General features: G+C 41.2%; 1 protein-coding gene and 1 long non-coding RNA gene across 3 annotated transcripts in view; one reads left to right on the forward strand and one right to left on the reverse strand.

Annotated features, from left to right (window-relative positions):
- LOC108582879 overlaps positions 1–15,099 on the forward strand; it is a 52,905-nt gene extending 37,806 nt beyond the window's left edge. The window contains exons 2-5 of one of the 2 annotated variants that reach the window (XR_002518202.2): positions 4,542–4,691; positions 8,390–8,824; positions 11,316–11,959; positions 14,125–15,099. This is a non-coding gene — a long non-coding RNA (uncharacterized LOC108582879). Of the gene's footprint in view, positions 1–4,541; positions 4,692–8,389; positions 9,886–11,315; positions 11,960–14,124 lie in introns of those variants that run through there. The other variant, XR_002518201.2, reaches the window with a different exon arrangement.
- The window catches only part of CPB2 (carboxypeptidase B2), a 52,775-nt gene extending 37,545 nt beyond the window's left edge, over positions 1–15,230 (reverse strand). The window contains exon 1 of the mRNA XM_003913842.5: positions 15,095–15,230. Within this exon, the coding sequence (XP_003913891.1) occupies positions 15,095–15,168 (74 nt within the window). The 5' untranslated portion in view covers positions 15,169–15,230. The remainder of the gene's footprint in view (positions 1–15,094) is intronic.
- Positions 15,231–16,390: the final 1,160 nt, after the last annotated feature.

Consider the following 16,390-nt stretch of genomic DNA (forward strand, 5'->3'; position numbering starts at 1 on the left):
TGGGATTATAGGCGTGAGTCACTGCACCCGGCCTATCTGTCTATTCTTTAATGCCTTTCCAAAAGTTTTATAATTTTATCCATATAATTTTTTTTTTCTTTTTTTTTTTTTTTTTTTTTTTTTTTTTTTTTTTTTTTTTTTTTTTGAGACGGAGTCTGGCTCTGTCGCCCGGGCTGGAGTGCAGTGGCCGGATCTCAGCTCACTGCAAGCTCCGCCTCCCGGGTCTACGCCATTCTCCTGCCTCAGCCTCCCGAGTAGCTGGGACTACAGGCGCCCGCCACCTTGCCCGGCTAGTTTTTTGTATTTTTTAGTAGAGACGGGGTTTCACCGTGTTAGCCAGGATGGTCTCGATCTTCTGACCTCGTGATCCGCCCGTCTCGGCCTCCCAAAGTGCTAGGATTACAGGCTTGAGCCACCGCGCCCGGCCTTTTTTTTTTTTTAAACAGAGTCTTGCTCTGTCGCCCAGGCTGGAGTGCAGTGGTGCATTCTCGGCTCACTGCAACCTCCACCTCCCTGGTTTAAGCAATTCTCCTGACTCAGCCTCCTGAGTAGCTGGGATTACAGGTGCATGCCACCAAGCCCAGCTAATTTTTTGTATTTTTAGTAGAGATGGGGTTTTACCATATAGGTCAGGCTGGTCTTGATCTCCTGACCTTGTGATCCGCCCGCCTCGGTCTTCCAAAGTGCTGGGATTACAGTCGTGAGCCACCGTGCTTGGCCGCATATTTTTAAATTATGTTTTCTTCTAACAAATTTGCCTTTTCATTAGTAAATGATAACTTTTAATATGCCGCCTCTAAGCTCTTTTTTGCTGAGATATAGAAATAAAATTGATTTTTGGTGTTGATTTTCTATTCAGCTCCCTTGATAGTTTTGATAATTTTAGTGTAGATATTTGGGGCGATTTTTCTCTTTGCAATTAATCATTACATCTATGCATACTATTAGGTTGGTGCAAAAGTAAGTGCCTGTTTGCCATTACTTTTAATGTACTTAATGTACTTCTAATACATTCTGCTTCTTTAATTTCAATGTTTATAGAGCCCCTTTTCCCCTTCCTTTTTGTCTTGTTGTGTTGCCTGGGACTCTAGTACAACATTGAATAGAAATGGAGATAAAATGCATGATTCATAATTTTTAAGAAAAACCTTATAATATTTTACCATTAGAATGCTTGTTTTAGATTTTTGGTAGATGCCTTTTATCAGTTTAAAAAAAACTCCTCGCTCTTTGTTATGAGTTTTTATGATGAATAGGTGTGGATTTTAAATGCTTTCTGTAAGATGAGCATATGGGTGTTCTGGCTTAATCTCTTAATGTGGTGAATTGTATCAATAGATTGTTTAAAAAGCAGACACGTGGTTTGTTTTCTCACCTTTGCTTTGTTGTATTTCTATTTTGCAACTCTTGCTAAGGTTGTGAGAATTCTTAGTGATTCCTACACAGCCAAGGCAATAGATTAATGTGACTTAACATGAATTTACTTTCCTTTCACATACCACTTAGGAAAGAATTTCTTAGTAAATGTCCTCATCTCTGCAGCTCTCCATCCAGTTTCATAGGTAAGTGATAAGGAGAGAAAGGAAGCAGTCAGGTGAGGGATTGTGGACTCTGTTAATGGCAATGGCATTCTTAGGTTTCCAGTATACCACTGAGTAACCTCACAAGAACTATTTTATTTAAATTAAAATTAAGCTATGTTGGTGGCATTTGCCAGCTGGGAGCCCTTTTTTTTTTTTAACTGAACGAGATTTTTCTTTTATTTTCAAACAAATATTGCCCTTGAAATATGACGATAAATATATTTTAAATTAGAAAACAATGCTTTGCTTTCCTCTTGCTTTATTTAAAGCTAATCTTAGACTTTGCTTCCAGTTATACCCTCCTTTATGAAATAACTAAAAACCTGGATAAAATGCATGGAACAACAGCACTCAAGACATTACACAACAGCAACATGATGACTAAATGCAACATGTGTTCTGGATTGGATCTCGGAACAGAAAAAGGGCATTAGTGGGAAAACTGGCGAAATCCAAAAAAGTCTGGAGTTTAGTTAATAGTAAGATAACAATGTTGATTTCTCAGTTTTTACAAATATATCATGATAATGTAAGATGTTAACATTAGGGTATACTGGGTGAGGGGTATACAGTTGTATTACAATTGGCAACTTTTCTGTAAATCCAAAAATATTCCAAATAAATCACCTTATTTAAGAAACCATGTGCCAAGAACTCTGGAAGCACAAAAGAGGTTATGATAACTTCTGTTTGTCTTTATTAGCAAAGGCTTCATAGAAGGGATGTCTGGGTGCATAAGAATGTCTAAGAGTGGGTAAAGGCACAATAGCAAGAGATAAAGGGCATTGTTGGGAAAATGGCTCTTGTTCATTGTTGCCAAGTATAGGATACAGGTGTTTAAAGCAAGAGAAGGATAGCTAAACAGAAATGAGTGTGGGAAGTTATGTTCGTCCTCCCCTAGAGAAGGTCTTGAATGCATTCTGAGAAATTTGGACTTTATTTTGTAGGCAATTAGAAGTTAGAAAGGTAACATTTGAGCTGTGATTTATAAGGATAACTTTATTTGTTTTTTGTTGTTGTTGTTTGTCTGTTTGTTTTTGAGATGGAGTCTCGCTCTGTCACCCAGGCTGGAGTGCAATGGCGCAATCTCGGCTCACTGCAACCTCCACCTCCTGGGTTCAAGCGATTCTCCTGCCTTAGCCTCCCGAGTAGCTGGGATGACAGGCATGCATCACCATGCCCGGCTAATTTTTGTATTTTTAGTTGAGATGGGGTTTCACCATGTTGGCCAGGCTGGTCTTGAACTCCTGACCTCAGGTGATCCATCCACCTCAGCCTCCCAAAGTGCTGGGATTACAAGCATGAGCCACCACACCCACCAAGGATAACTTTAACAAGGGTGCAGGGTGGCTTTATTTTGGAAATCCTTAGTAAAATATTCTGAATTCTGGAAATAAGCCTATGGAGACTTGATCATCAGAAGAGGGGAAAAACAGCTAGACTGAGAAATTTTATATCAATCTCTGGTACAAGTTTAGCATAAACTATTAAACCAGTGATTAAAGACATATGTTCAAGGATATGTATTACGGCATTCATAGTAACAAAACCTAAAAACCATGTGAATGCTTAGCAGTAACAGAACTGTCGAATGTTGGTAGTGTCTCCGCATTCTAGAATGCTTTTCAGTCATTATAAAATATGAGTTTGATTTATAAAGGTTAACTTGGGGGCTTTAAATGACATATTAAGGGAGAGAAGCAAGATGTGGAAAACTTTATGAAATATGATCCTATTTTTGGAAAAAATAAGTTAGAAAGGTAAAGAAAAATTGTATGTGTTAAAAGCAAGAGAAAATTATACACAAATAAACAACACATTGTTAGCTTTGATTTGGAGGGTGAGAAATGGCAATTGAAAGCTTTAGTAAGTGGCAGGGGAAGAACAAATGAGATTCTTTTTAAAAGAAAGGTTCCTATAGTACCAATAGGAGATACGACATTCAACGAATATACAATTATACACAGGGATGTATAACTGCATAGAGAAATGCGTGAAAGGATGATCACAAAAATGTTCATATTTTCCCAGGATGGTGAAATTTCAGTGTTTTTCTCCCTGATTTTATGATTTTCTGTATTATTTACTTTTTAAACCCAAAAGAACTCTTATTCTTGTATTTATTCAAGAAAATTAAATTTAAAGAAAAATCTCCTTTGACTGTGAAAAAGCCACTAACAAGCTTCTCAGCGATGCTGGTAACCCTCTCATCTCACCAGCACATTCCTTATTGTTTTCATAAACAGAATGTTCTCTGGGCCCTTAGAGGAGCATAGTCACCCAGTGGGTTTTCTAGCCTTACATAGCATTTTTATTCTAGTGTGCTCCATCTCTTTTTTCACCATCTGCCACATTCGCTCTGACATTTCTAGTTCAGATGGTGCGGGCCATGCTTTCTCCAAGCTTCCAAAAACCATCCTAGCAGCATGTTTGTGCCACCTCTTAAGGAACTAATTAGAATGTTAAATTCTGCAGCATGAGTGAGTTCACCTCCTTTGGGGTATAGTCCCTTTCCTTTGCTAACATGCCCAGCACTTCCACAGCCAGCGTATGTTGTGACTACCCTAAGTTATTGGCTTCGAGGCCAGGAGGGGAGCTGGGAATAGATCCTGAGGGCTAACTATAGGACATGCCATTACAGAACTGAGCTCTCTGATAGCAATGGGGATGTTAAGATCCCTATATAGAGAAGCCAGGCAGGAGGGCTTAACCACCAGTAACAAGTTGGGCACAGTTATTACAATGAGCAGTAAGGTCAGAGTGGCAGCCAGAGGACCATGACCCTCAGAAAATTGTTGAGTTGGTTAGGAGAACACAGAGTTCTTAGGCACAAGATAGAAAAGCAGCCAACAAAAGGATTGCTCAGTCTTTACAATAAAAATAAATCAAAGCTGGATAATGAGAGAGGCTGAGGACAGCTATCCTAATCAAAAGTCATAATCCATTGCCTTTTTCCAGATCTGAGCTGTTCTTAGACCCAGAATTTCTTGCCTGAAGGAGGAGTCAGGTCCCCACAAGGAAAGACCCTGCAACTGTATAGAAAAAGAATCTAAAAAGATAGTGACTTCTTTACTCCTTTCCCAAAGAGACCTATGGAAATTTCCTCAGGTAAGTCTGCACACTGGGGAAAGGGTAATACTCAAATATTTTCAGGTCAGTTGGATGCAGGGTCAATATCCAAGCTGATTTTGAAACCTGGGTATCTGGAGTCCTAGCCTAAGTCTAGCTCATAGGGGGTGCACCATGTCAATGGATTCCCCCATGATTATTTCCCTGGTCACCAAATGTATAATCGACACGAACATACTAGGTAGTTGGCAGAACCTCCACATTGTTTCCTTGACTGTAAGACAAGAGCTATCATAGTGGGAAAAGCCAAAAGAAAACCTCTGAAATTGCCTAACCTCCCAGCCAGATATCAAAATTTAAAAAGAAAAAAAATTCATCCTTGGGGGGAAATGACAAATATCAGTACCACCCTTTTTTTTTTTTTTTTTTTTTTTTTGAGACGGAGTCTCACTGTGTCTCCCAGGCTGGAGTGCAGTGGCGCGATCTCGGCTCACTGCAAGCTCCGCCCCCCGGGTTCACGCCATTCTCCCGCCTCAGCCTCCCAAGTAGCTGGGACTACAGGCGCCCGCTACCGCGCCCGGCTAGTTTTTTGTATTTTTAGTAGAGACGGGGTTTCACCATGTTAGCCAGGATAGTCTCGATCTCCTGACCTTGTGATCCACCCGCCTCGGCCTCCCAAAGTGCTGGGATTACAGGCTTGAGCCACCGCGCCCGGCCAGTACCACCCTTAAAGACCTGAAAGACGCAGGGATGGTAGATCCCATCAAATCCACATTTAATTTGCCATCTGGATCCCACAAAAACCTAATGGATCCTGGAAAATGACAGCAAACAATCAAACTCAACCAAGCAGGATTCTCAATTGCAGGCATAGTGCTTGATGTGGCATCTTTGCCGGGGTAGAGTCTTAGGCATATGGTATTCAGCTATTGCACTGGATATGCCAGTCAGAAAAAGCAGCAGAACAGTTCACATCCACTTGGGACAGACATCAGTGTATATTTACAGTCTTGCCTCAGCTTTAATTAACTTTCTTACTCTCCAGCTGCAAGATGTGTACTTGATATAAGCCCCCAACTACTGTGCTCTGAAATCTGTCCCTGTGTTAGTGCTAATACCACATTTTCCACTGGCTGCTTGCAGCTAATAACTGAGTATGATGGGGATACTAAGGGAGGCTCTTTCTACAAAACTGGAAACTCTTCCGATGAGTTACTTTGGCTATAGGACCTTTTTTTCTTTTTTTTCTTTTTTTTTTTTTTGAGACAGAGTTTTGCTCTTGTCACCCAGGCTGGAGTACAATGGAGCGATCCCGGCTCACTACAACGTCCGCCTCGTGGGTTCAAGCAATTCTCCTGCCTCAGCCTCTTGAGTAACTGGGATTACAGGCACGCACCATCATGCCCGGCTAATTTTTGTATTTTTAGTGAAAACGGGGATTCACCATATTGGTTAGGCTGGTCTCGAACTCCTGACCTCAGGTAATCCACCCACATCAGCCTCTCAAAGTGCTGCGATTACAGGCGTGAGCCACTGTGCCTAGCCAGGACTCTTTGTTGGTTTTGCCAAAACTTTCTTAGAACTGCACTATGACCTGAAATGTTTCCTACCCGCTTCCTTCCTTTCCTCTCTCCTCCACAGGGGTTAAGCTTGCATTGCAGTCTCATGGCTCTCCCAGCCTCCTCCAGCCCTCTCCCCATTTCTTGCATCTAAGCATTTTCCCCAACACACCTCTTGCACAGCTAATCCCATCTTGGTGCCTGCTTCTCAGAGGATCATAACTGACACAAGTAGGAAGAGGAAGTCTGATACATGGACAGTCAAGTTGATAGTGCATGGGTGCAAGTAAAAAATGAAGTGGACTGGGCACGGTGGCTCACGCTTGTAATCCCAGCACTTTGGAAGGCCGAGGCGAGTGGATCACCTGAGGTCAGGAGTTCGAGACCAGCCTGGCGAACATGGTGAAATACCATCTCTACTAAAAATACAAAAAATTAGCTGGGCGTGGTGGCGGGCACCTGTAATGCCAGCTACTTGGGAGGCTGAGGCAGGAGAATTGCTTGAACCCAGGAGGCAGAGGTTGCAGTGAGCTGATACCACGCCACTGCACTCTAGCATGGGCGACAGAGGGAGACTCTATCTCAAAAAAGAAAAAAAAATGTAAGGGGTTCTGCATTATGGACTCACTCGGGTGACCGAAAGAGAGCAGAGAGGGCAATCGTCCCAAATAGGCAGAGCTTCAGTGTTGCATCTTATCATACACTTTGTGTGGAAAAGGTGTTTCCAGTGTTAGAATATGCAGGAATTCATGGATAGTGGCAAGTGACATGACTGGAAAACCCCTCAAGAACCTGGAAGAAGAAATATTGACAGATTGGAGATAAAGAGATTGGAGAAAGGGGGATGTGAATGGAACTATGGGAGTAGGCAGAAAGTGTGAAGGTCTTTGTATCACTTATTAATGCCTAACCAGGAGCACCCACAACAGAATAGACATTAAACAACTGCATAAACAAAATGACTCAGCCAGTTGATGTCAGTCAGCCTGTGTCAACAGCCACCCCAATGCTGGCACAAAGGGCACTTGAACAGAATAGCCTGATGGCAGAGATGAAGTGTGCATGGCTCCAGCAGCACGGACTCCTCTCATTAAGGCTGATCTAGCTACTGTTGCTGCCCCATGTTTAACTTGCCATCAACAGAGACCAAAGTTGAGCCCCAGAATCAGCACCATTCCTCAAAGAGACCAGCTAGTCACTTGGTGGTAAGTTGACTACATCTGTCCTCTTCCACTCTGGGTATGGGTTTGTCTCTCCTGCCCGCAGGGCCTCAGGCAAGCATCACCATACAAGGGCTTGCAGAGAGTTTGACCCACTGATACAAGAGCTCACATAACATCCTATCAGATCACGGGCTGTACTTTACAACAAGGAAATTGCAGAAATGGGTCCATTACCATGGAATCCACTTAGCCTCTCACCTACCACAATACCAACTTGCTGCTAGCCTGATACTGCAATACAAATGGTTTGTTGAAGGATCAATTGAGGTGCTAACTTGGAAGGCAACAGCCTCCAGTACACACTTTAAATCAATACTCATATGGTGCTGTGTCCCTACTAGGTAGTATACATGGTTCCAGGAACCAAGTTGGAGTGTTTCCGTTTACCATCACTCCAGGTAGCCCACTTGGAGAATTAGTACTTTAAATCTACAAATATGGACTCTGTACTTTTAAAAGTTCTGGCTTCCAGAAAGCATAGGAAGAGTTCCTCTAAACTGAAAGCTGTTGTTCCTGTCCAGTCATTTCAGTTTCCTCATGTTGATCGATGATCAGGAAGGAGAGGAGTTACCAGGGGTTTTCTAGCCATGCAGGAAGGGTATTTGACTCCAGTCATCAGAAGGACATTGAGGACTGCACTTACATACTGAATGTGGCATCCAGCTTAGGCATTCTGTAATATTTCCTCATCCAAATTTGATGTATACAGACAATTGTAGCAGCCATGGCCCAAGAGGGCCCAGTGACTATGACTCAGATCCTGAAGGCTGAGGCTCTGGGTTGTCTCACCAGGTAAACCACCTAGAGTAGAAGAGGTGCTAGCAAAGGGTGAGAGGGAAACAGACTGGGCAGGGGAGAAGAGGAATGACAAGTATTGGTTACGGCCTCAAGACTAGCTATAACTGTGAAGGTTGTAGTTTATTTCACTAACTTTCCTCTTGTATGTTTTCTTTAGGAAGAGAGACCAAGCAAAATCCCAGAAGAGTTGATCTCAAAGCTTATTTTATGAAGAAAATTGACCTGAGTGACACAAAGGGTTGGATTGTAGTAGATGTCATGTTTTGCTGCCTAGATCTCCATCCAGGGATGCACCCTCATTTCCTCAGCTTCTTCATGTCCTCAGCTTCTTCATGTCCTCAGCTTCTTCATTTCCTCAGCTGCTTCATGTCCTCAGCTTCTGGGAGGGTTGGCAGCTGCCATTCTCACCTGAGTCCTTTTCTAGGACTTGCCCTTGCCTGAAGAGAGCTGTGTTGCCCAACTTGATGCCTCCTCCAAGGTGCAATCCACACCCAGTGATTAAAAAACAGGGGTTACAAAGGCATGCCTGCTTGCCCCAGTTTGGGACAACTTTGCCAGGCCAACCCAGCCTCAAGGCTCTCTACAGGAACAGGTGAGGCCATAGTTGTGACTACATCACAGTTCAATTTCTCCTCTGCCCAAGCCTCCTTCCTTCATTCCTCCACAGATGTTGATCCTGAGACTCCTTTCCAGTAAACTTCCTCCATGCAATCTTCATCACAGAGTCTGTTTCCTGGGGAAACTAACCTGCAACTGATACAAATGCCTGTTCTGTGAGATAAAACACTAAAAGTGCAATGCGAGTGGTATAAATATTCTGCTACAGGAATACAAAGTCAAATATCTTTTTTGGCTTAGGTAGTCAGAGAATGGAGATATTCTGAGTTGGACTTCTGAGATAGTGGGATTTGATAGGTGAAGTGGAGATGAGATGGCATAAGACTAACATAGGCAGAATTTTGCTAAATGAATTGGAGATGAAACATCATAAGTGCAGGTGCACAAGTAGAAAAGTAAAATCAGAGCTCAAGGAAGGGGAAGTGATCCAGCTGGGGGGAAACATGGGGCCTATATCGAGATATACCAGGAAATAAAGCCAGGACAAATGGCAGGGTAGGACCTGATTGTCGAGGGTCTTAAATGCTGGGGTCAAGATTGTGGCCTTTACTTACAAGTTGGTTGGGCATGATTCTGGGAGTTTTAACAAAAGATGTGGCAAACTCAAAGCTTCCTTTTCATGGAAAGTATGGAGAAGTGGAGGTTCATATGATTAAATCACTGTAATTTCAGTGTGAACTTCCTAACAATTTGAGCTAACCATGAGATAGGACAACTTATCAAGCAATGAGCTCTCCATTATCTAAACAGAAGCTAAATTTCAAGTCCATGTAGAGGAAGTCTTGTGTTGACTAGAATATAAGATGTTTGGAGGGACTTTTCTTCTTTTTTACTGGTATTTACTAACTTGGATATTTTGCTAAGTGCTTTACAGGTATTCTTATTTAATCCTCACAAGGCAGTATGGTAGATAATCTATTATATTGAAAATAATGGGCCCGGCACGGTGGCTCATGTCTGTAATCCCAGCACTTTAGGAGGCCAAGGCAGGTGGATCACCTGAGGTCGGGAGTTCAAGACTAGCCTGACCAACATGGTGAAACCCTGTGTTTACTAAAAATACAAAAATAAGCTTGGTGTAGTAACTCACACCTGTAGTCCCAGCTATTTGGGAGGCTAAAGCACGAGAATCACTTGAACCCCGGAGGTGGAAGTTACAGTGAGCCAAAATCACACCATTGGACTCCAGCCTGGGCAACAGAGTATGACTAGGTAAAGAAAGAAAGAAAGAAAGACAGAGAGAAAGAGAGAAAGAGAAAGAGAGAGAGAGAGAGAGGGAGAGAGGGAGAGAGGGAGAGAGGGAGAAAGGGAGAAGGAGAGAAGGAGAGAGAGAGAGAGAGAGAGAGAGGAAGGAAGGAAGGAAGGAAGGAAGGAAGGAAGGAAGGAAGGAAGGAAGGAAAACATGCTGAGTAGACAGTATTAAACTAAAAAAAAAAAAAAAAATCCTAATGTATTAAAGAAGGAGAAAAGTCCAAAAAGTAGTCAACAAGCAGAGAAAGAAAGAAAATATAAAGGTAAAAATGTATATTATCCAAATGAGGCCTCTTTCTTAAGAAGAAAAAATTAAGGAAATTCAAAAAATAAGTTAGGAAATAGTGAGTAAAATTATGAAGTTAAAAATTCACCAAAAATGTATTGATATGTCCAAGTTCAGCTTGTAGTGAACAGACTCTTCTTATGCGGAATTTGAGCAAAGTGCTAACACAACAGAGTTAGGTAATGGGATGAGGGTCAGATCACTCTATTTTTGGAAACTGGTTTCATGACTGCTTCCCCTTACTTAGTCATAGACAGGCTATATAAAAAGCTATTAGAATGGAAAGAGGGAGAGGATTTGTGAATTTTTTTTTTTAGCAAGTTGTTATGGTTCTGTAATAAACCACCCTCCCAAAGGGATGAAGTTTCGGGGTGTACTCCCTTCACCTCAGCCTAGTAGGGGGATTTCCAGGAGAGAATGAGAGAGTTTAATGTTTCCTCAATTTACAGATGGAAAGACTGGTGCCTGATTTCTCCTGATAAAGCTAAACCTGCATGTGGCTGGTCTCTAGTTGGCTAGATAGTAGTTGTTAAAATGGAAAGAAACACTTAATGTTAGATGCCGTCCAATAGGACCACCTAAAGGGATGGAAGGTTCTCAGCAGCAAGAGCCCAGAGGTAGAAATAAGACTCGTAGGGGTGAAGGATGGAGTCACAAGTAAACACCTGGACAAGGAAGCATCTGTCCTGGTCCAGAGGCTTCCCCAATAAAGATGTCTCACACAACTCTAAGAAGTTAGAACTTGAGAAAAAGACTAACGAGAAAAAGAGTAAGGTGTGTGTGTGTGTGTGGAAGAGGTGAGGCAGTTGTTTTCCTGTAAATAATGTTAAATTAAACTAAATTTGGTCTGAGGATGCCTCGTAACTTGAGTGTCTACATAACAAACTGCAACCTAACTTAGGAGTATTTTTTTTTTTGTACTAACGAGGTGAGCCTCAGCCAATCACAGCAGCCAAGCTACAGCCAATCCCATGTGGCCAACTGATCAGCCCTTGCCCAGTAAGACAACTGCTCACCTGTAACTACTCAAGCTGCTTCTGGACCTCATTTCCATTTGCTGTTTGTAAACGCTGCCTGCCCACCTAGCTGAGCAGAACTCTCTGAACTTCTTGCGTTTTTGAGGGTTACTTGATTAGAAAATTGTTCTTTGTTCAATTAAACTTTGCTAAATATAATTCGTTTAAAGATTTTCTTTTAACAACAAAGATGGAACTGACATTCTAATTTCTAAATTGAGGCTATTTGTATTTTTAGCAGGACCCAAGGACTGTCGCTTAACAGCAGGCTAAAAAGCCTTGAAATTTTCTAACTTGCCATGCAAGAGCAGTGATAGATAACCCCACTACGCAAAATGTCATGGGGCTAAGGGGGACAAAAATACAGCTGTGTTTCAATTGCGTCTCTGAATGATACAATTATAGCACTTACACAATAACCACTTGAGAAAAAAGAACAGCCTTACACCAAAAATAGAATGAGAAGTACAAGCACAATGAAGTAACAGGTCACTTTACACAAAAAGTAAAGTGAGGCTCAAAGGGGACGAGCAAATTGCCCAAGGCTGCACTAGTGGTAAGTAGCAGATCTGGGGCTCGAATCTAGATCCTGAGCTTTTAATACCTATGCGACACTTCCTCTGTTCCTTCCCTTCTGAGAATGCGATTATGTTCATTGGGGTGTATTCCCTACTATGGTTTACAGGGGAGGGTTCACATTTTCATGTTCTGAAAGATTATTTTGAATTTAAAAAGCTAAGATGTCTCTGAACAATGGAACATAGCCCAAGGCTGCAAGTTTGTTGTACACGTTACAGTGTTTTAAGGCCACTGGTGGCCTGTTCTTTGAGATGAAAACAATACATCAGTAGGAGCTAAGTGAAAGAGAGTAAGCTGGTCTCCAGGTACCCAGGTAGTATGTGAAGTCAAGAGAAGGAAAACTTCCTGTGGTCTATTAATAATTCAGAAGCCCTTTATCCTCAACCCTCTTCCTTCTTTAATTCCTAAGTCTTCTTTTCTTCCTAGTTTCTCTTACTTCCTCTTTCCAAATAGCCTGGGCTGGCAGGCTGCATTTAGGTAATCACGGCACAATACAATCACTGACTCTGTTTACAAGATTCTTGCTGGTATTTTATTTTTACCCTTTATAGTGTTTGGCTTTTACAAGCAAATGAATAGGGAGTCATGATTTTTTGGCTGCCTTTGTCTTTGGCATATGACATTTATGCCTTTAAAACCTGTTGTTGTTGTTCCAGAGCATTTCACTGATGAAATTGATCGAAATGAACCTACGAATCAGCCACTAAGAGACTACATGAATAAAAACTGTTATTAGGAAAATGATCATGGAAAAAAAATTATAACAAAGAACAGGTTTAAGAAAAAGCCAGAGTGTTCGCTTTTTTTTTTTTTAGAAGGGTTTATATTCTCAACCCCAGCAATAATTTGTCAAAGTCTGTTGCTCTGAGTGAAATTAGATTTCCTTTTTAGCTTCAGGAATAAGCCATTCCTGGAAAAGTGGAGCTCAGAAACATTTGCTACAAAAATTTATTTTTACTCACAGAAAGAATAATTTGCAGTGTTATTTCTAGTGAAGAGATGGGAACCAGGATTCAGATATTCATCTGTCTACAATACTGAGGTCCTCCTACCTCCCCTGCCCTACAAAGGGACCCTCGCAGTATACAAAAGTATTAAATATTTTTAGTGTGATATTCTGTGGTTAAAATATAGTCACATTCTTGTTTCTTTCTTCAAGCATAAGTATCAGTCAGATTTCAGAGTATAAGTTGAAGCAACAAATAGTAAGAAAACCCATGCATGAAGATATTTTCTCACTCGTTTTTTTACTATTTTATTTTTGGCTACTTCTTTTATTTGCATTATATTTAGTGTCACTAAGCTGCTATACACGTACTCATTTGAAGAGATGTGCTAAAGCTTTTGGTGTATTTTGCTATTGATTATCCGATCTAAGAGTTTGGGTTACTCTATGATCAAGATGGCGGTCTGCAGTGAGTCCACCTGCCCGCCAACCTCTGCAACAGCCAGCTGAGGATACTTGCACTGGGCTGACGCTAAGGCCATGATTAGATCTGCTAGGGGGTGAGGACCATGAAACTGGACCTCCAATCCTGAACCTCTCTTCCAAGCTACGTTCCAAAACCAACTGTTGCCTCCAACTCCCTTTGACTAAATCTGACCTCCCTTCAAACTGGCTCTCTTCCTACTTTCCAGATTTTATAGAGGCACTGCTGTGCAGTGCAGAGTTGAAATGAGGCTCAAGTGGGTTTGAATCCAAGCTCTACACTTACTGTTTGATCTTGGGCCAACGATTTATTCTTCCTGAGGCTCAGTGTCCTCCTTTGTAAAATGTCAGTAAAGATTCCTAGCATGTAGGATTTTGTGCATTTAAAGAGATAACATTTCTAAGTGACTAGCTGAGTGCCTGGCACAAACACGGGCACTAAATAAGCAGAGGTTTCCTCCCTTTCCCCTCACTGTCAATGGTACTGCCAGTGTGTACAATAGCCAAGTTGGACATGTTGATACCAATTTTTCTCTTCTTCCCCTTTCCCTTAATTGAAGCCAATCATCAAGTTATAGAATATTAGAACTAACAGGAACCTTAGAAATCCTGACCACATGATTCATCAATACAATACAGAGAAAGACATTTCTGATCAATGCAGCAATCTTGACCCCCATGTCGATTAAATAACAACCATTATTTTATGACAGAATTTGTTGCTCGACATTTTACAATCATATTGAACAAAAGAAGATCAATCAACTATAATCAGTTCAGGGATCATGTACAAACACAGCTTCAGGCTCACAAGGTAAGATCTATTTTCCAAACTGTTGTCCTATGGTTATTTATGACTACGAACTTTTTGGGGGGGTAGAAAAAGTGTCCCTGGTACATTCCTTTGCCATATGTCTCTTCTTTCTTTGTCATTTACTAACATGAGGAGAGGGATCTGTCTCAAAGATAATTGAAGGAGAAAGCGATCATAGAACCAAAACAAAGGGGAAAAATAAGATAATTCCAAAGGAAACAATATCAATGTTTTAAAGCCTAAAAACTGACTACTTAATAAATTACCTTACATGTACCCTGGAACTATTCGCTCCATGCATTGCATGAGCTCATTTGTGTTCTTCTAGATAGTTTATCCTGAGGGAGTCTACTAAGCAAAATAAGAATTAGATAATAGTTTTTTATCACACAACTCTTCTTCCTTTCATAGTCCATGCTAAATAATCATACATGATCCAAACTTCCTCTTTAACCCTACACCCTCTTCTTCCTCCTATGTTCCATGTACAAGGGGAAAATAAATGATCCATAGTTAACTTTTTTTTATGTGAAGGCAGGAAGATATGAATCATACATCAAGTTAGAATATAAATAATTATGTTTATAAAAGATTTAATTTCTTGAATCTTCATAGTCACTGGATATGCATATCATCCAACGTTCTCCCAATAATAAAACCAGAGCCAGGAAAGAAAAAAGACCCTGTCTTTAGTGATAGCCCATTATGCTAAAGTCTACTTATTTGTCAGGGCAACTTGGAAAGTTCTCAAAGACCTGGCCTTCAAAGTTTACCATTTTGCCCACCAGCTCAGTGCACTGACTTAACACGACATGTGGCAAACAAGTGAGGAGAGTGGCCCACCACAGTCTAGGATTCTATTGGGTTACCTCTGAAACGCGAAGACATGCTGCTCACAGAAGAGAACAATGGGTACAAGGACTGCAAGACTGCAAAGCTTCATCCCAACAGCAATTTTCTGTACAACAAATTTCTCTGAAGAGAAAGACCCAGATCATTGATTGCATAACAGCCTTCTTTACACACTGGTTAAAATATAATGGCATGTTCCCTCTTGTTCCTGTGGGTCAATCAACTTAGCTTCCATTTCCACTCCCCAAAAGAGAAATACTTTTGGCTTAGTTAGACTGTTGCTTGATAATTAAACACTCAAAAAGAGTATGATGAGAGTTGCTCTTAATTTAGACTATCTAGAATATGTGTAACTCCTTGGGGAAGATAGGGCCAAGAATAGAAGGATAGTAAGACTGTAGGATCTTGTCTGGTTTGTTGCAGAACAATAGCTATAGAATATTTACTAATGGATATATAGCCCATGTTGAGGGAGGTCTACTGTGAAGTAGTATAAATGTCTTCCCTTGCCTCTGACTTTTTCAACATTTTAAATTTATGAAGACATAAAAAGTGAGATCCTCAAATGTGGCTAATCCAATCCAATGTTGAAGTGCAGTTTGTAAGGATGATTACAGGATCTCTGTTCAAAACGATGTTTCCTTGATCATATGGAATGATGGGCCCACCCCCGATAAGAATACTATTTCATGAAAGCTGGTTCAAGCAATATAAGACATCAGGTCACTTTGAATCTCATTTATTTAAAGGTCACCATAATAGCCATCAACTAAATCCAGGCCCATCCCCTATAATCTTGAAAGTAGCATCGAATAACATTTTGTCTAGTATGAGGCCATATCCTACCCTCTGTAAGTGGGTGGAGCCCTCTTTCCCTACATTCCCATTGGTTAATGCATTTGAATGTTCTTGAAGTCAGGATTGGCAAATTTGCAAAATAAATCAGCCTGCCCACAATTAACTTCTAAAAAGAAAATGATTTTTTTTTTTTTTTTTTTTGAGACAGAGTCTCACTCTGTAGCCCAAGCTGGAGTGCAAGGTGCAATCTTGGCTCACTGCAATCTTCACCTCTGCGACTCAAGCAATTCTCCTGCCTCAGCCTCCCAAGTAGCTGGGACCAGAGTCTTGCCCCACCACACCCGGTTAATTTTTTTTGTATTTTTAGTAGAGACAGGGTTACACCATGTTGCCCTGGGTGGTCTCAAACTCCTGAGCTCAGGAGTTCCACCCGCCTCTGCCTTCCAAAGTGCTGGGATTGCAGGCATGAGCCAGCGCGCCCGGCCAGAAGAAAATGATTGAGATTTCAAACTTTT

Source organism: Papio anubis, chromosome 15 (assembly GCF_008728515.1).
Source record: "Papio anubis isolate 15944 chromosome 15, Panubis1.0, whole genome shotgun sequence".
NCBI lineage: Eukaryota > Metazoa > Chordata > Mammalia > Primates > Cercopithecidae > Papio > Papio anubis.